Below are 23,468 nucleotides of genomic sequence, written 5' to 3' on the forward strand. Positions count from 1 at the left end.
GCTCTGGATTTAGAGTAAAGAGGCAAGTGGTAGTGCTTGGTGAAAGTGTGCACTGAGCTCCAGGTTGCAGCTTCTAAAATGTCTTTGGTTGGTACTCCTCTGAGAAAGGCTGCTGAAGTGGCTGCTGCTCTGGTAGAATGTGGCCTAATGACCTTAGGCACTGATTTGCCATGTTGTGCATAACAGAAGCGGATGCAGTGTCCTAACCATTTTGAAATTGTCTGCTTTGTGATAGGTTTTCCTTGTGATCCTGCAGGATAGGCTACAAAGAGTTGCTCAGTTTTTCTGAAAGCTTTTGTGCAGAAGTCTCTCCCCTTTATTCTGGGGATTTGGGTAGAAAGTTGGTAAATGAATGGTTTGGTTCAGGGCCACATTGGAAACTACTTTTGGCATGAATGTTGGGTTTGTCCTGAGAGAAACCCTGTCCTGGTGAAAAATGATGAAAGGTTCCACAGCCATTAATGCCTGCAACTCTGATATTCTTCTTGCTGAAGTTATTGCTAGGAGCAGAGCAGTTTTCCATGATAAGAATTTTATATCAGCTGTGCTGGCTGGTTCAAAAGGAGGCAGTGTGAGTTTTTCTAAAACAAAATTGAGATCCCAAGTTGGTACTGGTGCTCTCTTTGCGGGGCTTATGTTTTTCTGCCCCTCTGAGGTACTGTCTTAGTAGAGGATGTGAAAAAATAGGAGGCTCCGTATTGTAATGAGCTGAAATGCAGAGGCATGGATTTTAATTGATGAGAAAGATAAGCCTTTGTCCAGCATCTCAGTTAGGTATTGTAAAATCTGAGGTATATTTGGAACAAGTGGGTCGAGCCCTTGTGCTTGGTTCCAAGCACAGAATCTCTTCCATTTTTCTGCATAAGATTTACTAGTGCTGGGCCTCCTGGCTTCTAAAATGACACCCATAACAGCTTTAGAGAGAGGTGCAGTCTGAGTGGCTACATTACCTGCCATGCTGCCAGATTTAAGGTTCTGAGTTGACTGTGCAGAATTTGATTGCTTTGTTGAGTCAGTAGATGAGGAATTTGAGGTAAAGGCCAAGCTGGGCCCTGAGACAAGCTCTTTAGGATTGGGTACCAGTGCTGGCGTGGCCAGTCTGGGGCAATCAGGATCATTTTTGGCCTTTCTTGTCTGACTTTTAGGAGCACCTTGGTAAGAAGAGGCATTGGAGGGAAGACCTAGACTGTCAGAGCTTTCCAGCTGAATGATAGAGCATCCACTTTCCATGCTTGAGAGTGATAAGTTATTGTGCAGAATTTCTGTAGTTGGCAATTGTGAGGGGAGGCAAAAAGATCTATGTCTGGGCATCCCCATTTTCTTGTTATCATGCTGAACACCTGTGGATTTAGTTTCCATTCGTGAGGATCCATGAGATTTCTGCTTAGTTCGTCTGCCAGTGTATTTTTTGTTCCTGGCAGGAATTGTGCCTGCAGATGTACCTGATAGGTTAGTGCTGTGTTCCACAAGGTCATGGCTTGCCTGCATAGGGGGTAGGAATGAGTGCCCCCTTGCTTGTTTATGTACCACATAACTGTGGTATTGTCCGTCTTTATTAGTAGTTGTCCTGGATGTAGTAGGTCCTTGAAAGCTGTCAGGGCATTCTGTACAGCTAGCATCTCTTTCTGATTGATGTGAAGATGCATTTGTTCCTTGGGCCACGTGCCCTGAATACATTTTCCTGCCATATGTGCCCCCCAGGCATAATCCGATGCATCCGTTGTTATTGTCTGTCTGGCTGTGGGTAAGGTGAAAGGCTGTCCCTTGCTGTGGTGACAGGCCTGGGACCACCATCGAAACTCCTGTTGTAGGCAGGGAATTAAAGTTATGATCGTCTCCAGGCTGTGACAATGTTGAGTCCAAACACTTTTTAGATACCATTGTAGTTTCCTCATATGCAGTCTTGCATATGGAATTAGTAGAATGCAGGATGCCATGAAGCCCAGGGCCTGCAGAATTTTTCTTGCAGGGAGCTGGGTCTTTGTTGCCATCAGTTGAAAGTATTGAGTCAGTTGCCTTTGTTTGCCTGGCGTGAGATAAGCCATCTAGGCAGTTGTATTTAAGCTTGCACCCAGGAATATTATCTCTTGAGAGGGCACTAGTTTTGATTTCTTTTCGTTTACTGTGTACCCTAGGCAAATTAGTAATCTTTTTACAAACGCCAGATGCTTTAGTGGAATGTCCTTGCTCTCTGTTTGAATAAGGCAGTCGTCCAAATAGGGATATATTAGTATTCCTTTTTGTCTGCAAAATGCAATTACTGGTGCCAGGCATTTTGTGAAGACCCTGGGCGCAGTAGATAACCCAAAGGGCAGTGCAGAGAATTGGCAATGCATTGAGCCTGCTATGAATCTGAGGTATCTTCTGCAAGTTTGTCTGATTGGGACATGCAGGTATGCCTCCTTGAGGTCCAAAGTAACTAGCCGAGCCTTCTTGCCCAGCATGGGTAGAAGCTGCTGTAGTGTTAACATTTTGAATTTCGGAACATCCAGGAAAGTATTTAGGATTGACAGGTCCGGTATTGGTCTCCAGGCTTTGTCCTTTCTGGGTACTAAGAAAAGTCTTGAGTAAAATCCTTGCCCCTGTTCTTGCTGTGGTACTCTTTGAATAGCTCCCATGTCCATGAGAGCAGCAATTTGTTTTTGCGTCTCTGCCCATTGGTTTTGTGGTAGGTCCGGCATACCCCTTGATTTTGGAAGTGTGTGAAAGTGGAAGCTGTAACCCTGAGAAACTATATTCAGTACCCATTTGTCCTGGGTGATTATGTGCCAATTTTTTGAGAAGAGTGCTAGCTTTCCCCCTAGGGGTGCTGCCAAAAGGTAAGTGCTTGGCATCTGTAGAGGGAAGTCATTGGGACTGTTTCCTATAAGGTTGTGATTTGTCTTCCCCTCCTTTGGGGGCTGAAGCACCCCATTGTTTAGGTCTGTAGGAGCATTGGGGCAGAGATCTGCCTCTTGGGCGTCTGTATCTGTCTCTTTGTGGCGTGTCTGACACCGGAAAGGATCAATTTTTTGTAGGCCAGTTTCTGCTAAACCTAAGTGGTTGAACCTGTAAGAAATCCTTTAATGTCTGCATTGATTTTGTTTTATCCTCTATTTTCTTTAACACCTCTTCTGTCTTAACACCAAACAAAGTATCATGCTGTAGTGGAGCATCCAGTAATTTTACTTTAACATGGTCAGGTAAACTTTGTTCTTTCAACCAAGCATGCCTTCGAATAACAGAGCCTGTAACTGTGGCTCTACAAGAAGCCTCTAATGAATCAAAACCACATTGTAAAGTATGCTTTCCCACTTGTTCAGCTGCATGCAATAAATCCTGCATTTCCTTACTGTCAGGACTTTGAAACAATTTTCTGCTTTAACAATGACATGAGATACTGTTGATACTTAAGCATGTGAAACTGGCAATTTAAAGCCCTTACAGCTAAAGTAGCAGAAGTGTAAACTTTTTCCCCCAATCTGTCCAGAGCTCTGGAATCCCTATCCGAGGGGACAGGATTTTTGGCAGTGGAAGCCTTAACCCCTTTAGGACCCTGAGAAATTGTTTCTGGATCTGCAGCAGGGTTTTTGTAAAGAAATTTATGAGAGTCAGGGACCCTGTAGTACCTGTCTGGCTTGACTGGTGCAGGGGGTAAAGAATCAGGAGTCAGACTGGATTCAGAGAAAACATCAACAACAATATCAAGCACAGGGAGAATAGCCAGGGGCCTGTGCTGGGGCAATAAAAGAAAGTCTCTGAGCCTTTTCTTGGATTCTGAATAATCCTGGCTCTCCCAATGGAAATGCTCCCTCATGGTGTGCAGGGTTCCCCCAAAAGAATAATCCTCAGGCAGGGAGGCTGAAGGTATAGACTCTTCTGCATCAGAGTCCTCATAGGGAGGGAGAGAGTATCCCTGATCATAAGAGGAATCAGAAGAACTAGAAACCTGGTCAGAGGAATCATAGTCAGTGTCTTGCCTAGGCCTTTTGTCAGGAGGAGGATGGGAACCCCTGATTAAAGTAATTAGGTCTTCGGCCATTTTAAGCATCTGTTTCTTTGGCATGGATGACTGTTCAGGAGAATGCTGTACTTGTTTCCTTGTCTTTAATGGTGTTTTGGACTTTGCCTTGGCTGCTGTAGTGGGCTTAACTGTAAGCTGTGAAAGGTCTGAAAACACCCTCAGAAACCGATGCCTGCTCAGCGGCTCCGGACCCATCGGAGGGAATAGTTTCCGTAGGCCCAATACCTTGAGTTTCCACAGGCCTCGGTGTCTCCACGTGGCTGTCGGATACGGCCTGTGGCTCTGAGGTAGCGGGTGTCAGGGGCTGCAAAAGCGCCTCACTGAGAACCGTTACCGGCGACTGGCCTAGAAGAGGCTTCGTCGGTTTTAGACCTCTGATGCCTGTCCTTTTCTTTGTCTTTGCGTTTTTTTATAAATTCCGGTCTTCGGTTGTTCCGACGGCATTATGCAATTAAACCTTCAGCCAAAATAATGTAAAGCAAAATCAAACAGATGTTTTATAGTGCGTTTGTTGAATCTAGCACAAAACCGACAACTAGTAACGTTGTGGTCAGGGCCTAGGCAAGGAATACAGTAAGAGTGAAAGTCCTTATGAGGTATTTGCTTCCCACAAGAAATACACTTATTAACTTTTACTGACATCGGTCTGGAGCAAGAAAAAGTTTCCCCAACGGGGTACTTAGCTTTATGGAAGACTCCGGTTCTGAAACTCAATTTCGAAAATCTCAGGAGTTGGCCGACCGGCACTTGTGAACTGCTTTTGCTTCGGGCACCACGCGGCAAGAAAGACTGAAGAAAATGGTGTCGGTTGCATCTTTTATACTCCTGGTGCACTGATGTCAGGGAAGAGGCGATAGCAACCGATGCCGGACCAAGACTTTGGAACTCGGGCAGACTGCGGGTAGTCTGCCGGCGGACAACCCAAGTGTAATGACTGCAACAGTGAAACACAACGATCATCATGCTTTTTTTGTTTCTTTTTCAGAGGAACGTCTACCTTGTAAAATTTAGAAGGCTCAAACCCTGGACTGCATTCAATAATTGTAGTCAGAACTTTCTCTCTAACCAGAATGTGAAGAACACCCCTAGGCCCTTTGGAAATAATCAGCCGCATTTTCCCCTGAACATCCGAAGTGGACGACTGCAAGGCCTCCAGGGACATGCGAGAGGCTGGATCTAGGACTGCCTCCAAAACAGTTGTTGCAGAGGAATCCAACAGCAGAGTCAGGTGATCCTCCAGGCTTTCACTAGCCCTAAAAGAGATGTCTGGCAGAAGTGGCACAGCAGAAAAATCAGACCTTAATTTTTTGGCCTTTTTCTTCACAGACTGTTGACCCTCGGAGTAGGAAGCTCCTTCCATGGTGTCTTTTGCTAAAAGCTTAAGACATTGGTTCTCCAAGTACAAGGCTAGAGAAGAAAGCCTACTATGAAGAGTCTTTTAAAAGAAAGCCTGACAAGTAGAACAGGACGTATGTTAGTGGGAAGTGCAAAATAAGCACTGCTTGTGATGATTTTTATAAGGAATCTGTCTCCCACTCTGGCTTTTATCCTTTCTAGATGACATGAACCCCACAGCCAACACACAAAAAGAAAAAAGATAAGAGCAAAAAACCCCAATGGGACACTTATCTGAAATGGCTTGGTGAACCAGCAAACGAAGCAGGCATTCAGACAGATGATCAAAAGATGGCATTCGGACTGGCGGCAAAGAAGTTCCGAGGATGGTACGTACAGATGTCACCTTTATGCCCTACACTTTACACAGGGGAGCATACGTGTGACATACAGCATACCTTAAAGCAACCTAAAGGCTTTGGTATACTGGCTGGATGTCAGGCTACCCTTGGCAGGGGACTCACTATTATAATGACTACTGTAACAGTGAAATGGAAGGACACACGTAAGGACAATTGAAATGTAGCTTCTGGCCTCAACAGTTTCACTTCACCAAGTTTAGCTGTGAAAGCAGAGAGAAACTCCTGTTGCATTTCTAAAGCCTAGCTTTAGTACCACAAACTAAATATTTACTTCCCTTCTTTCCTTGCAGATGCTGACTTACAATTCTGTCTTTTCATCACGCAGCTTACATTAATTAACAGTACGGTTTAAAAAAAAAAAAATACTTTTTTGAAATTTTCACAAAGATAAGAAATAAGATAGTAACACTTATAAAAAACAACAGCAGAAGTCACATTTTGCAAATAATCCTATCTCTTTGCAAAAACTGACCTTAAGGTATAGGTACAGTGCCAACAATATCTGTGTAATTCAGGAGCCTCAAGTCAGACTATGTCATGACTCACCTCACTACGTTCAACTCCCCCCCCCCCCCCCCGAAGGTGCCATCTCAAGTCATGAATTCTGTTTTAAGTCTATAACTTAATGTAGCTGTGGACACAATGTTTAAATATTCTATCTTATGCTCACACTGTCTACAGCCATAAATAAAATGCAGTTAAGGAGTGGAGCAGCGTTTCTACGCCCTGACTATATATGGAGTGACCCAGGAATTACTAACAAAGAACAGAAATCTGAGGCACTGGATAGAGGAGACAGGCTGAACCCAACTCAGTCATCATCATTGGATACAATTAAGGGAATTCCACTTGGATTGGAAGGATAGGTTGCTATACAAGATGTGCTGCAATGGACAATACAATGCAGGAATGTGTGGAAGCATGCACACAGTACAAATAAGAACATGCCATCACATGCACTACCTATTCAGAATCTAACTTAGCTGGAGATGGAAAAAAAAAAGACATTTAAAATAAATACACTCTGCCAGCTTTTAGTGCACTAATGAAAGCCATCAGTTCTACCAAGAATGATTGGACAATTAGGCAGAGATACTGCAGAGACTGACTGGGTAAAAACAAAGTCTAAAACAATTAAAAAAAATAAATATCTGCAGGCAGTCTGAGAACACAGCAACATAAAGTACAGCAAGATAATTAAGTCAAGTTGATATAGTCGAGCAAACATGAAATATTCAAGAAGATAAATAAAAGCCTGGCTATTTATGCTACTGTACCTCAGAATTTTGCTTTCTCCTTGCAATCTCTGCTGGTGTCTTTCCATCTTTAGTTTCCAGAGTCTTATCAGCTCCAAATTCAATTAGCTTTAAGATTGCAGACTTCTGTTCACAGTATACTGCCCATGTTAGTGCCTGTACATATAAAGTTACACTATATAACAATACTCTAGAAAAAAATAGTGCTTTGTGCTACTACATTTTAGTTCTATTTGACTTTCAGCTTCCACTTAAAGTATTTCAACAAATATAACTTCAGTAGATGTTTTTAAATCTATACTAGTCTGCATTACAAGCTGAATAAATTAAACAAGTGTGAGCATTTTGATGTAATAACAGATTCATGACACAATTAGAATAAGCAGGAAGTGCGTACAACTTCAATGTCAACTGGCATCACTATACCACACCATTATATTGGGCGACTTCAACTACCCAAACATAGACTGGGAGCATTACTCTAGCTCCAACACCCTAGCCCAAAGGTTCCTAGAATTTATAAACTCAAATGCTATGGAACAACTTGTTACCATTCCCACAAGAGGGGAAAACATACTGGACCTGATCATCATCAACATGGGGACTCTATGCTCCAGACCAGAAGTGTATCCCTCACTGGTAAGATCAGACCATAAGCTAATCTCACTGGATATTCACATCCCGACCCCACCCCCTGCCCAGAAAACCACAGTGAAAAACTTCTCTAAAGCAAATTTCACACTCCTCAAAACCGAGGTGGAATCCTTCAAAGCCCCCAAGCCTGTGGAAAATACGGCCTAGACCGCAGAATCCTTTATAAACTCATTCTATGAACACCTTCAGGAATGCATGGATCATGCAATCCCAAATAAAATCAAGACCCAATCCTCCAAAGGCAGGCGTCCTGTCTGGTGGACCCCAGCCATGAACAAACTATACAATAGGAGGAGGAAGCTACTACATGATAGAGCAAAATCCCCAAAAGGGAAGGCATCTCTGATCAGTATTAGCAAAAAACTACGGGCACTCATAAAATCGTCTAAGGCCAGCTTCGAGAGAAAAACTGCACAGGACACTAAGGATAATCACAAGGCTTTCTTTAGTTATGTTAGGAACCTGGGTGGGAATTCCCAGATATGCTCATAATTAGTCCAACATGACAAAAAATACATTGAACCCACAGCACATTGCCAACATCCTAGCTGACAGGTTCAGCGCAAACTTCTCCACCCCACCCCACCAAAAGGGCAAATATCTATCCCAGCAGAGTGCTGCCCCCCCCTGACATCTTAGATGCTCAGGTAAGAGCCGCCCTCTCCAAAGCAAAAAACACAGCATCAATGGGACCAGACGGTGTCCCGGGCTGCGTCCCACATGAACTCCAAGAAGAGCTAAACCCAAACATAAAACTACTGTTCAATCTCAGCCTTACTACAGGATATGTACCCAAGAGTGGCGTACAGCAACAGTGGTCCCTCTCCACAAAGGTGGTGCCTCAACGGATCCTGGAAACCATCGCCCCATAAGTCTGACTAGCTTGGTCTGCAAAGCTATGGAAAGGATCATCATGGACCTCATAAATAAAGATATTGGGGACCTACAGACACTGGATCCTACCCAGTTCAGCTTTAAGGGCAGATCCTGCCTCTTAAACCTGGTCGATTTCTTTGAAACAGTCACCAAGGCCATTGACGAGGGGAAGGTGGTCCACACAGCCTACCTGGACCTCGCAAAAGCCTTCGATACAATACACCACTCGGGCATTATAGATGAGCTCACCAGCTTAAATATAAACCCCTATGTCACTAGATGGGTTGCAAACTGGCTCAAGGACAGAACCCACATGGTTAGAATTGCTGGAGCCATGTCAGACTTCAAACCAGTTACAAGTGGCATCCCACAAGGCTCAGTCCTGGGACCTCTCTTGTTCGGTATATATTTCTCGGAGGGACAGGCCAACACGGAAGGACTGTGGCTGACCAAGTTCGCAGATGACTGCAAACTGGGCGCCATAATCGACTCTCCAGCCGACACAAGCATCCTCCAAAAGGGCCTCATAGAAACAGACAACTGGTGCCAGAGCCATGGCCTCAAGCTAAACGCCAAAAGTGTATAGTCATCCCTTTGGCAAAACAAAGTGCCCACAAATTACCACATAGGTGGTAATCCATTAAGTACAGAAGAAGTAATTAGAGACCTGGGGACCCAAGTTGATAGCAATCTCTCATTTGACAACCACGTGGCCAAAGTGGTTAGAAAAACATTTTATATAGCACACCTTATCATGAAGGGATTCACATCTAGATCAGGGGAGGTCATCGTGCCTCTTTACTCATCCCTCATCAGGCCCATAATTGAGTACAATGCCCCTTTTGGGATGTACCTTACCAGACACCTGCAGCAACTGGAAAGACCCCCAAAAGTACCTCACCAAGAGGATCAAAGGGCTCAAACAGATGCCATATGCTGCCTGGTTAAAGAAACTCCAGCTCTACTCAGTGGCATACCGCCTGCTCAGAGGCGATCTGTGCCTGACGTATAAAGCCATGTTCAACCCGGAAGCAATGGACATGCTGCACCTCAGAAAATCCAAATCCCATCGTGCTACAAGCTCGAGAGACTTTAACCTCAGCACTGAAATAAATAGGACATGCTGGAGGGACAGATTCATAACCCAGAGGCTCCCTTCACTCTGGAATAAAATCCCAGTCCAGGTTAGGCAGAGTCCCTCATTGACTCTCTTCAAGAGGAATCTTGATGAGTGGATGGGAGATCGTAGGTTTACCCTGGGTATCACTTCTGTGTCACTGTTAGACAGAGGCACAGTATACTAACCTCGAAAAAGGGCATAGCAAAATTAATTTAAAATGGGTGGCGAAAGCCAAACACACTCTGGCTAGGCTTATAAATGCCCTGGGGCAGATAGCCTAGTATGAACCTATGAACACACTGTAAAAGCAGATCCTCCTACTAAATGTTCTGCTGATGGCCATCATTGACCACATCTTCCTTTTCCCATTAAACCTGTGTGTTTACCGGGCAGCTCTTTGTCTTTGGACCATAGTAGTACCCAGCAAATCTGTTTCTCATGCATGTGTAAAAAGCTGTTCTAAAAAAAAAAAGGGCACTTATCTCCAAGGATATTGTACACTACTGTCCTGCTGTCTTACTATCTGGACAAGCCAAATTTTTAAGCAAGTCTTCCATCTCTAACCTCCTCCTGCTCTTCTACTCATTTCCAAGCTGCCTGCTATTATCTTTTCCCAGCTGAAGGAAGTGTGTATTTTTATTCTAAGTCAGTCTGAAAATGGCTTGGTGCCTGTGCCATGAGCATGACCCCTCTCTGCTGCCCAGCAAAGTAGCAGCTCAAATGCTTGGCATGTGTGTTATTTCAGGTGTCCTACCTGCTGCAGTGAAAGAGAAGCCTCAATTCATCCAAAAAGTGCTCACTAATCATGCTAACGGTGGGGAACCACACAACGGGTTGGTGAACTGAAGCAGGAATTTGCAATTAAATTACGTGGTACCCTCTGTAATTCTGATTGTATTTGCACTACTGACACAAAGTATTAGCATTGTGGTGTTGATCACTGTGCATATGCAAAGGATGCATTATGCATTAGTGTTTTAAAAACTGGCTCCAATTCTTCATTCCACCTAATACCTGGTAACCACGCAATGAAAGCCTCCAACCACAACAGGCAGCAGATACAACTGAGCTTGCTCACTGAAAACTACAAATCAAGCAGTCAAGCCAACATTCCTCCTCTTCGCTGCATTTCCATGTTTATTTTACCATTTCCTCTACAGATTAATCAAAGAAAGCATCCACATAAAAGAACCTACGCTCTATTCTTCTATTACCTTCTTAGGTTAGAAGCTGGTATTAAGGAACCTTTAAGAAACTCTCACCTAGACAGCTTGACATGTGCAACAAAAGTCTCACTTATCCAACACTCTCCTGTGGCACAGAAGGATAAAGCCTTAACTGTAACCCAGATCATCCATGTTGAATTAGCAAGCAAGGGAACTGAGAAATGCGGGACAGGAGGCTGTAATATAACTTGCTCATCCTATCGAGGGAGCCAGCTTAGCTCACCACTTCAACATCCAGTGAGACTTCTGGGAGCTGCAGCCTGAAAAGTCTGGGTTAACAGGACATACTTCCGTGGGACAACCATGTAGGTCAAGACCAGTCAGAGTTGTTGTTGAGAGGATATTAGCAGTTCCTGGGGGAGGTGACTACCATATCTGCCTGGATGATATCCACACCACTGGCACTTGTTTCACTGCGGAAATGGGCTTGGGATATGCCACCCCCCCCCCCCCCCGACCTTCTTGACAGACAACTGATCTACACAGTTCACAGCAGTCTAATAGGAGTCAGGCAAAGGGGTTAAAGAAAAGTGTCTTGTTCATCATTTCACCTCCTCCTGTACATCTACTGACCTAAGGACTGCCTATATCACCCTTCCTCTTTTCAAGGATGGGATCAGTGTATTTTTGTTCTTAGATGATGTGCTTTTTGCGCTTTGCCCACTTAACTGTAAAGTTATCAACAGTATAGCTTATTTCCACAAGCAACTGATACAATAAATTAATTACTAATTTTGTCAGGTTGTATTTAGCTGTATGCTAATTTTTAGCAAAAACATAGCTTGCTTTGTCTCCACTCTGGCAGTTCAGATTACTACTAAAGGTTTGACAGAATAGTACTTTTAGTCTGACTGAAGTTATCTGTATAATCATGTTTTTACTTTTCATAGCTTCTTGCCACAATTAAAGTGATTTATGGGATAGGGTAGTCTAGGTGATTTTGATAATCACTAAGGATTAGAGCTTCCAATCTGATTACCAATTCCCTAAGGTCTAAGTTTAATTAACACTATTTGTATAATCAGTTTACTTTGCTTTTTAGTCTGTCTTGCCATATCATTACAATGATTCTGAGGTACGATAGACAGTGTTGCAATCAGGAATCAACTCCACCAGAAATCAGATAGCTCAAGTATTCACAATATGATTACTTCAGCTGACAGTAATCTGGCAGGTGAGCAGAGGTACAGGTTGTTGTAGTTACTGTGGGGCAGGGTTTGATTCCCTCAGCCCTCACCTGTCTACTGTATGACATTGAGCACGTCACTTAACCACACATTATTCCCATGTCCCTCCTGAAAAGGGACTGGGCATCCACTGGGCTTGCCTGGTTAACATTTAGGTATTTTTGGGTTGGGGGTCGACATAATAGTTAAAGTGTTTACCTCACAGACAAAAGGTACAGGATATTATTCTCACCTTTGGTCACTGTCTGGTTATTGGCTAGACATGTAATAGTCTGCAGATCAACTGCCTAGTATTTGCCTATGAACCAATTTTAGTGAAACCCTACAACAAGCCAAGTAACTTGTGTAAGAGGCTGAAGTTAATTTAAGTGGTCTTAAGTGCTCACCCTACAATCTACCAGTGAAGGAAAGCAGGAGTCTGAAGCTCAGGTAAGCAATGAATGCTGTACTTTTTGATTTTTTCCTGTGTCATCCACATCTGCCCATGCATTTAGTTAAAGGCAAGTTTCATCAGATTCCCTCCATACGTCACAGCCTAACAAACTCCCTCCTCTGTGCAGCTTGTCTCTACTTCGCCTGATCTTGTGTCAGGATATTCCCATTACTTATGTCTTCTGTCTTGTCCATTTAATTGAATTAACATGTACTAATGTGCATTATGCTATTTGTTTTAGCAGCACTTATTCACCTGACATGCCCTCTTTGCCCTTATTCAAGCCTGCTAGTCCCTGCCTCAACTTGGTGACAGGATTTTCCTCCTTAATTCAGTCTGTCAATACCAGATTTTATGGTGGCATCATTTCCTGTCTTACCTAGCCTTTGATACAGCTGTATTTTCTGACAAGTCACCATCTCTTTAGTGACTACCAATATGCCTTCCTTGTTTTTGTCTTGTCATTCTACAGCATCAGATTTATGACTTTTGTCCATTTGTCGAAATTTTATTAGAATTGTCCTTACTCTTGGATAACTGAGCAAAATAAAGTCTTCAGTCCAGAGGAAATAACAGTCAAGGGCTTAAGCAGATCTTTAACAGATGAGTATTCTTATCTGACAAAAATGCTCATCCATCAATGAATAAAGGTCTGATTAAACCAGTAACTGGATTTTTTCCCTGCTCTCTAGAAAGAGGACTTTTATTGCTGTTAGGTTTTGCTAAGTTGATCAGACATTATATGAATGTATCCTTATTCCTAATCTTTTACTTTGCCCTGCAGACTACAAGTTGAAATACCAGATCAGTGCTTCACAGATGTCACTCATTTTTACTCTTGGATAAAGTACAGTTTTGTACCTACCATAAATGTAGATGTTCGAAGATCCACATTGCTGCAGTCCTTACACTTGGGTAGTCCGCTGTCCTCGGTCGGCCCGAATATCAAAGTATAAGGCTGACGTCGGTCACGGCGCATTAGACTGACATCAGGACGTCAGGGTACAAATGCGCATGACCGATGTCATATCCTCAGTCTTTTCTTGCCCCAGATGTCAGAAGACCCTAAAAGAAAGGTCAAAACCAAAAGACAGCAAACAACCAACCAACCACCCTTGCACTAATAATATGTACCATATATACAATATACACAATATATACAACCCAACCCACACAACCGCCTCTAACTACAGAGGGGAAGGAGGGAGGGTAAATTGGACTGCAGCAATGTGGATCTTCGAACATCTACATTTATGGTAGGTACAAAACTGTACTATGTTCTTCATCTCACATTGCTGCAGTCCTTACACTTGGGTAGAATCCCAAAGCAGAGGTAAGGGAGGATGGCAAAACTATAAAGAAGCAGGAGCTGCCAAAATGCCCTGTAAAATAGCAGTGGCAAAACCAGCCCTAGATTTAGAGTAAAGTGGAAGGTGATAATGCTTAGAGAAAGTATGCACTGAACTCCAAGTAGCTGCCTCCAAAATATCTTTAGTTGCCACCCCTTAAAAAGCTGTCGAAGTGGCAGTAGCCCTAGTGGAATGAGGCCTAATCCCAGCTGGAATCTCCTTGCCATGATGGGAATAACAGAAAGCAATGCAAAACCCAATCCACTTAGAAATAGTTTGTTTTGACACAGGCTTGCCCTGAGAACTCAAAGCAAAAGAAACAAATAACTGCTGAGACTGCCTGAACCCTTTAGTTCTGCTCAAATAATATCGCAGCTGCCTGTGTACATCTAAAGTGTGCAAAATCTTTTCCCCTTTACTTTGGGAGTTTGCATAAAAAGTAGGCAAATGAATAGTTTGGTTTAAAGCCACACTAGAAACCACTTTAGGCATAAAGGAAGGATTAGTACGCAAAGATACCCTATCCTTATGGAAAATTAAGGCAGGCTCAACCGCCATAAGGGCCTGTAATTCAGAAACCCTTCTTGCAGAGGTAATGGCCAACAAAAAAGCAGTCTTCCATGATAAATATTTCAACTCAGTAGTAGCTGCAGGCTCAAAAGGTTGTAGAGTGAGTTTCTCCAACACAAAATTGAGATCCCAAGCAGGAGTAGGAGCTCTACGTGGGGGTCTTATATTCTTTGCCCCTCTAAGAAATTGCTTGAGCAAAGGATGAGAAAACAATGGTGGGTCACAATCATAGTGAGCCGAAATTGCTGCAGCATGAACCTTAATAGAAGAGAAGGACAAACCTTTGTCCAGTAACTCAGTAAGATATTGAAGAGCCATACTTAAATTAGGCTCAGAAACATCAAAATCCTTTGCTGCACTCCAAAATAAAAATCTCTTCCATTTATCTGCGTACACTTTCCTTGTACTAGGCCTTCTAGCTTCCAAAATAACATTCAAAACTTGCTGTGGAAGTTGAGACCTTCTATGGTTCAAAACAGAATATGCCAGGCTGTTAGGTGAAGAGAGTGAAGCTTGACATTGAGTAAATGACTGTCCTCCTGAGACAATAGGTGTGGAATCGAAGGCAAAGGCCATGGAGGCTTCCGTACCAGACTTCTCAGTAATGGGTACCAGTGTTGTCGAGGCCAATCTGGAGCTATTAAAATCATCCTTGGCTTGTCCTGTCTGACCTTTAGAAGTACCTTTGGGAGGAGAGGCAGAGGTGGAAAGGCATACACATGAAGATTGCTCCAATTGAAAGAAAGAGCATCCACTTTCCAAGCTGTGGGATGAAACCTTCTCGTGCAAAACTTTGGCAGCTGGTGGTTTAGTGGAGAAGCGAACAGATCTATGTCTGGAGTTCCCCATGACACTGTCAATTTCTGAAATACATGAGGATCCAATTTCCACTCGTGGGGATCCATAATTCTTCTGCTCAACACATCTGCTAAGGAGTTCTGTGCTCCCAGCAGAAACCTTGCCTGAAGATGTAGCCGTAAACTGAGAGCAGTCTCCCACAAAATCATTGCTTGCCTGCATAGAGGATAAGAATGTGTTCCCCCTTGCTTGTTGATGTACCACATGACAGTTGTGTTGTCTGTTAGAATCAACACCTGCCCTGGAAGAAGTAAATCCTTGAAAGCTATTAATGCAAACTGGACTGCTAACATCTCCTTCAAGTTGATATGTAGATGTTGTAGTCTGGCAGGCCACTTTGTCTTGTATCCACTTTCCATTTAGATGAGCTCCCCAAGCTTTGTCTGAGGCATCTGTCGTTAGAATCTGACTCGCCTCTGGCCGGGTCACAGAGAGTCCCTTGTTTAGGTGACATTCCTGAGCCCACCACAAAAATTCCTTTTGAATGCAAGGTATTATTTGAATGACAGTGTCCAGATCCTGGCAGTGCTGTGTCCATACGTTTTTGAGATACCATTGTAGCTTCCTCATATGCAGTTTGGCATTGGGAAGCACCAGAATACAAGATGCCATGAACCCCAAGGCTTGAAGGACTGTCCTTGCAGTCAGCCTGGACTGATGAGACAATTGATGAAAGTAAAGGGAAAGATTCTTTTGTTTGTCCGGGGTCAAAAGGCCATCTGGGATGCTGTATTCAGTCTTACACCCAGAAAGCACATGTCCTGAGAGGGTACTAGACTGGACTTTATTTCGTTCACAGAATACCCCAGGCATCTTAGCACTGCTATCACATATTCCAAATGATGAAGAAGCTCGTCCCTTCCTGGAGCCAGAATCAGGCAATCGTCCAAATAAGGATAGATCTGTATTCCTTTTAGCCTGAAGAAAGCTATCACTGGAGCCAGAACTTTCGTGAACACTCTGGGCGCAGTAGATAAGCCAAAGGGCAATGCAGAGAACTGATAATGAGAAGTCCCAGTCCGAAAACGCAGATACTTTCTGCAACTTAGTCTGATAGGAACATGAAGGTAAGCCTCCTTGAGATCCAAAGTTACCATCCAATGATCTTTGCCCAGCAGAGGTAAAAGCTGTTGTAACGTCTACATTTTGAACTTGGGAATGTCCAGATAAGTGTTGAGGATAGATAAATCCAAAATTGGTCTCCACGTGTTCCCCTTCTTTGGTACTAGGAACAGGTGAGAATAAAATCCTAGGCCCACTTCTGGCATAGGGACCGGCTGTATGGCCCCTATTTGAAGTAACAGAGAAATTTGTTTGTGAGCCTCTATTCTTTGCTGAGGAGGAACGTCTGGCATGCCTTTGAAAGGAGGCAAGGTATGGAAATAAAACCTGTAACCTTGGTGTATGATATCCAATACCCATCTGTCCTGGGTAATTAAACTCCAATTTTCCTTGAAAAGTGCTAACCTTCCTCCCAAAGGTGCTGCCAGACGAGAAGGCTCTGGCAGCTGAAAAGGTAGGTCATTGGGTCTGTTTACGAAAGGACTGACCCCTGCCCTCACCAAGACTGTGCAGGTGAACTCCTGTTCTAGGCCTGAAAGAGCCCTGAGCTCTGCCCCTACCACGTCTAGATCTACCCCTAGACTGGGAATCATAAGAAGGATACGTCCACCCCCTGGTAGGCCAATTTCTACTAAACTTCGGAGGCTGAACCTGCAAAAAATCTTTAACAGTCTGCATAGACTTAGCCTTGTCTTCCATTTTCTTTAAGACTGCCTCAACAGGTGAACCAAACAACACATCAGATTGTAAAGGAGCATCTAAAATCCTTGTCTTAACATGGTCAGACAAATTCTGATCCCTCAGCCAGGCGTGCCTGCGAAGAACTGACCCAGTGGCAGCCACCCTAGACGAGGCCTGCACAGCATCAAAACCACATTGCAAAGAATGCTTACCCACCTGTTCAGAAACATGTACTAAATCTTGTAACTCTTTACACTCAATACCTTCCGCCAGAGCATCTACCTTAGACTTCAATTGAGAAAGTAGATAATTTTGGTATTTCAACATGTGAAACTGGCAATTCAAAGCCCTCATAGCTAGGGTGGAAGAAGTATAGACTTTCTTTCCCCATCTATCCAAAGCCCTGGCCTCTTTATCTGGAGGAACCGGATTTTTAACAACAGAAGCCTTAACACCCTTAGGCCCCTGACTAACAGTTTCTGGGTCCGCCCTAGGACTCTTAAGATACTTATGAGCTTCAGGCACCCTGTAATACCTATCCGGCTTAACAGGAGCAGGAGGCAAAGAATCAGGATTAAGAGAAGCCTCTGCAAACACATCTTCCACAACATCCAGAACAGGAGGTATAGCCAAAGGCCTATGCTGGGGTAAAACAAAATTCTCTAAGCCTTTTCCTGGAATCAGAGAAGTCCTGACCTTCCCACTTAAAATGCTCCCTCATGGAATGAAGAGTCTCTGAAAAAGAAAAATCTTCAGGAGGAGAAGCAGAAGGAGTAGAATCATCCACATCAGAATCAGAATAAGGAGAATACTCCTGCAAGTCTTCAGCCGAAGACTCAAACATCCGAAGCCTGCTCAAAACTCCCCAACTCAGGTTCCACCCTAGGTCTCTTATCAGGAGGGGGCAAAGAACCTCTAATCAAAGTAATCAAATCTTCTGCCATTTTAAGCATATGCTTCTTGGGCACAGAAGAACTAGGTGTGACACCAACTGAAGCTAAACCTGGCCTGCCTCTGGGAGAAGGCCTTGGAAACAGAAGGAGAGGGCCTAACCACCCTAGGAAGGGAAGGGAGTACAGTAACCTGAGAAGCCCCTTCAGCCTGACCTGCCTCCTGAGAGGCCACATCCTGCAATAACAAAGTCTCCCCCTGGGACTCCAGAGAAACCTCCGGCGGAACCCCCGGCTCCACCGACACCTCTAAAGAACCGGCGTCCGGTACGGACGGTTCCTCTTGCCTAGGCTTAGCTGCTTTGTCCTTGCGCTTCTTCGAAGAAGCGGGCGTCGGAGCAGCCGACGGCATATTATAATTGCACCGCTTCCCAAAGACTAACCTGGCACAATCTAACCTTCTCTTAATAGTGCGCTTATTGAATCTAGCACAAAAGCGACACCCCACAACGTCGTGCTCAGGCCCTAAACAAGGAATACACCAAGTATGATAATCTCTATGCGGTATCTGTTTCCCACAAGAAATACAGTTATTCACTTTTTCTGACTACCGGTAAACCACTGAGGCAAGAAAAAACTAAAATATTCCCCAACGGGGTACTTAGCCAACTTTGACTCTGTCTGAAACTCCGAATTCGAAAAATTTCAGAACGCCAACCGGCACTTGCAACGCTGCTTCTGCATCGGACCATGCGGCAAAAAAGACTGAGGATATGACGTCGGTCATGCGCATTTGTACCCTGACGTCCTGATGTCAGTCTAATGCGCCGTGACCGACGTCAGCCTTATACTTTGATATTCGGGCCGACCGAGGACAGCGGACTACCCAAGTGTAAGGACTGCAGCAATGTGAGATGAAGAACATCTGCAACAGCTGTGTTTAGCACTCTAGTTCATACATATTCTTATTTTAATTCCCTTTTTGTGATCACTCTTACTGCAGTGTCCATAGTCTTATTTTCACTCAGAAAAAGTGTATTAAATTCAGTATTACTCAGTATAATTTGATTGTTCCAGCTATGTTTAGTACACTTCTTCCAAAAGTATTTTTAACTTTCCTAATATAAATCCTATGTAGTAAACCTCTATGCTAACTCATTGAAAACGCATCTATGACAGTTTTTATTAGTCTCTCCCTGTAATTGAAATATAGACTTTAGTGAGGGACTCCCTACCTTCACTAAGTACCACTAGAAAAAATACAGCAAGTATAATAATAAAGCTGACTATTACATTTGTGTGCGTTTGCGCATAGCATCTGTGCCTTCCTGCATTTTGTTTCACTAATTACTCTTTCCAGACTGTCCACCAGTCCACTAGTCATTTTAATACTTCACCCACTGGATTACCAACTGGCTTATATTTAGGACACAAGAGGTCAGAATACGGGAAACTACTAATTATTTTTATTATTTATTTTACATTTGTTGACCGGGCTAGTCTAGCTGGATACAGGTCCATTTTCAGTAGGGGCCCGGGGAGATAAGCTCCAGTACAGATAAATGAAAAACTTAGTACTCAATATACAAAATAAGACTAAATAAAAATATTCATATTAAACAAGCAGATTTCCGGTACATCAAGAGAAAAAGAAAAGAAAAAAAATGACTAAATAGCAGCATTAGTTGTAAACAATGAATATTACAGGTTACAACATAAAATACTGCGAGGACAAAAAAAAAACTTGTAGTGCAAGAATGCTTATACTATACAATATGCAGGTCTAAAATATAGATAAACAGAAAGACTAAGGTCAAAAGAGGAGACAGGTTAATTATATACAAGTATAATGTAAAAGAAAAAAATATTCTTCAGTAGGAAGTGTATAGAGTGACTGGGCACAGTGTAGTTTAGGAGGAAATCTACATAGGTAAAATAATATATATATTGGTTTATGAGCAGTGAGGGATAGGCAGAGCTAAGTTTAATTAGGTGGATAGAAGTCAGGTTTAGTACAGGGGCACAACCAGTGTGTTCCAAGGTAAGTTTTAGTCTATTTTTGAAGAGTGATAGAGAGGGAAGAGAGGAAAGGTCATGGGGAGAAGATTCCAGGTTTTTCCAACAGCATTAGAGAAGAGAGATTCACCAGCCTTGTTGTTAGGTTTAGAGGTATATAGCAGATTTTTGTGTGAGGAATGTAGTGATTTCAGATTTTTGTAAGGAGTGATGAGGGTAGATAGGAGTACAGGAAGATTTATAAAGAGTTTTATGGCAATGGTTAGTTGATGGAATTTAATCACGTTTTGTAGTTCAAGCCATCCCAGCTGCTTTATATTTATGCAGTGGTGGGTTCTGTAAGGGTTTCCTGTTGCAAATCTAGCGATGTTATTGTAGGAAGTTTCCAGTTTGCTGAGGTGATTTTTAGAAAGGTTAGTAAAAATAGGTGAGGCATAAAGGAGGGTAGAAATTAGATGAGTATGAGCTATGGTTGTTCTAGCTGTGGGAGAAAGGTAAGACTTAATTCTATAGAGGGAGCCAAGTTTTTTGTTGACAGTTTTTATTGTATTGTTGATATGGATGTCAAAGTTCAAATTGTTATCAATGGTGATACCCAATAGTTTGGTGGTTGCATCGGGTGACATAATGGTGCCATTAGTGGATATAATTGAGAAATCAAGTGGAGAGGACTTGTGAGTTGGATTAAAGGAGGTGTTTAGTTTTTTTAGGGTTCAAAAGAAGGCAACACTGTGTAAACCATTGTTCAACTGTGTTAAATGCCTTCTGGGTAAGAGAGAGAAGTTCAGTTGTGGATTTGGCTGAGCATATAAGTGTGGAGTCATCAGCATATTGTATGCATGTGGCTTGGGGGATGGCTAAATGAAGGTCATTAATAAATATTGAGAAGAGGAGAGGTCCTAGTATGGACCCTTGAGGGACACCTAGGGTAACTGGTTGGAGGGTAGAAATAGTCTTATGCCAAATTACTGCCTGTTGTCTTTTATCTAGGTAGGACTGGAACCATTTTATAGAAGGTGCATCTAATGATAGGGATTCTAGTATGTTGATGAGAATCTGACGATTGACCATGTCAAATGCTTTGGACAGGTCAATGAATAGTGCTGAAGAAAGGTTATTAAGGTTACAGTTTTTGTTTATGTAATCTGTAAAGTAAAGGAGGGCAGTGGTAGTGCTGTGTGAAGGTCTGAAACTATGTTGACAGCTGGAAAGTAAGTTATTTTGGGTTAAGTGGCCAAGTAATTGCCCATGGATACATTTCTCCATGATCTTTGCTAGGGGTGAGAGAAGGGCAGTAGTTGGACAGCTCATTTGAGTGTCCGCCTTTATGGAGGGGGATAATATGAGAGACTTTCCATAGGCTAGGTATGTGACCTTCGGTAATAGTCCTATTGATCAGGATGGAAATAGGATAAGCTATAGCTTTGGCTGATAGCTGCAGAAAATTGGCAGGTAGTTGATCTGCTGAGGAAGAGCATGGTTTTAGTTTTTGTATGAGGCTTAGAATATATGTAGTTGGGACAGGTTGTAAATGAAGAGGAGGGGGTGAGGTAGAGTTACAGGAAGGTATAGTGAAGTTATTAGGTGATAGCTGACTAGCCAGTGTTTGGATAGTATTAGTAAAGAAGGTATTGAATGTATTGGCTGTATTCATGGGATTAGTATGGTCAGTACTTTGATGGTAAGGTGTGGTAGATTGACCGGGTGGAGTAATTGGTTAATGCTAGACCAGAATTTTTGAGGGTTGTTTTGATTACTTTGTTGGAATTGTATGTAGTAATTTCTTTTATCAGAGTATAGCTTTCTTAGTGTCATTTCTTAACTGTCTAAAGGTTTGTTGGTCAACAGGATTTTTAGTCATTCTCCATTTGGCCCAGTGTTTATTTCTAAGGTGCATTTTGCGTTTGGTTGCTTTTGAAAGCCATGGGACAGACCAGGTTTTAACTCTAATTAATCTGGTTGGAGCGTATTGGTTGAGAATGGCAAGAGAGAGTTAAAGTAATTGATGGCTTCTTCTAAAGGGAGGTGTTTTAAGGGAGACCAATTGCAAGCTCTTAGTTCTTTTTCAAATAGTTCAGGGTTAAAGTACTTTTTGGATCTGATATTTTTGACAGATGTTGGACTGGGAGTATGGGTTTTGTGACTGATAATACAGGTCAGTGAGTGGTCACTTATATCATCAGGGAAGGTTCCTGAATCATAGTTGTGAGGGAGATGGTTTATGATAATCCAGTCTAATATTCTAGCTTTGTGGTTAGTTTTATTGATCCTGGTGGGGGATGTAATAGTTTGAGTAAAACCATATAGGTTAATTTGGGTTGTAGGGAGGCTGCTGCAATAGCAGTTCCAGTCAATGTTTATATCTCCTAGGATTAATCAGCAGTGGAGTCCCAAAGGACTCTGTAGTGGGACCTCTCCTGTTTGGCATCTATTACTCTAAAGTGAAGGCTAACAAGGGTCTCTAGCTGACAAAATTTGAGGATGACTGCAAGGTTGAAGCAAACACTGAATTACCAAATAACTCAGCCATTCTGCAGAAAAGCTTGTTCAAAAAACTAGTGCCACAGCCAAACTAAATGCCAAAAAGTGCATTATTGTATTTTTTGGGAAATGCACTACAACTGGGAAATTACAACTCTGACAATATATCGCAAAGACACAGTTTGGGATTTGTGGACACAAGTGGACATTAAACGTACATTCGATCAACAAGTGCCCACAGCAATAAGAAAGTCCTTCTATACTGCACAGCTTATAAACTTAAGGCTAGCCTCCAGGTCCAAGGATGTCATTGTTCCCCTTTACTCGGCTCCCAACAAGCCAGTCATTATGTACAGTGCCCTGTTTGGTATGTACCTGGCCAGGCGTATACAGCAACTCAAATATCCACAGAGGTTCCTCATAAAGAAGATACATGGTTTAAAACACAAGTCCTACAAGGAGTGTCTTGAAGCACTTTCTGCATTTGGTATCCTACAGACTCAAAAGGAGATCTGTGTCTGGCTTATAAAGCATCCTCTGACCCTATAATGAAGGACCTGTTACGTATCCATTGGTAAATCTGTATCAGAAATACCTGTTCCTTGGAACTAAATCTCTTCTTTTACTTAAATAGAATGGTTTGGAGAGAGAGGTACATCTCTCAGCGTTAACCACTACTCTGAGAAGACTCCCCCTCCATGTAAAACAACATTTATCTCTATTCCTATTCAAGCGTAACCTGGATATATGGATAGGAATGAGTAAATCTACCACAGGCCTGCCCCCCCCCCCGTACTACTTAGCGGTTTAGGTTTATAGGTGTGTACTAGGTTAATGACCACATGGGGGCCTTTTCAAGCCAAGCCATGCATCCCAAATCTCTGACAAGTTCTGGTACCCTTGATAAGTGTAAGCAGGGGCTTGGGAGAAAAAACATTTTCAAGCAGGGGCCTGGGAGATTAACGATGTCCATTAGAGACATAAGTGCCAAGCCAAGGATGAATTTCCTGTTCCCATTTAAGTTACACTTGAATTGGGTTAGGGAGGAA

General features: G+C 42.9%; 1 protein-coding gene across 4 annotated transcripts in view; it reads right to left on the reverse strand.

The window, feature by feature from the left end:
• The window catches only part of ASZ1 (ankyrin repeat, SAM and basic leucine zipper domain containing 1), a 1,559,240-nt gene that overhangs the window by 1,084,052 nt on the left and 451,720 nt on the right, over window positions 1-23,468 (reverse strand). For all 4 annotated transcript variants that reach the window (XM_044088717.1, XM_044088716.1, XM_044088719.1 and 1 more), the window contains one exon: window positions 7,038-7,172. In XM_044088717.1, coding sequence (XP_043944652.1) covers window positions 7,038-7,172 — 135 coding nt within the window. The remainder of the gene's footprint in view (window positions 1-7,037; window positions 7,173-23,468) is intronic.

Source organism: Protopterus annectens, chromosome 11.part0 (assembly GCF_019279795.1).
Source record: "Protopterus annectens isolate FY-2018-M chromosome 11.part0, PAN1.0, whole genome shotgun sequence".
Lineage (NCBI taxonomy): Eukaryota > Metazoa > Chordata > Ceratodontiformes > Protopteridae > Protopterus > Protopterus annectens.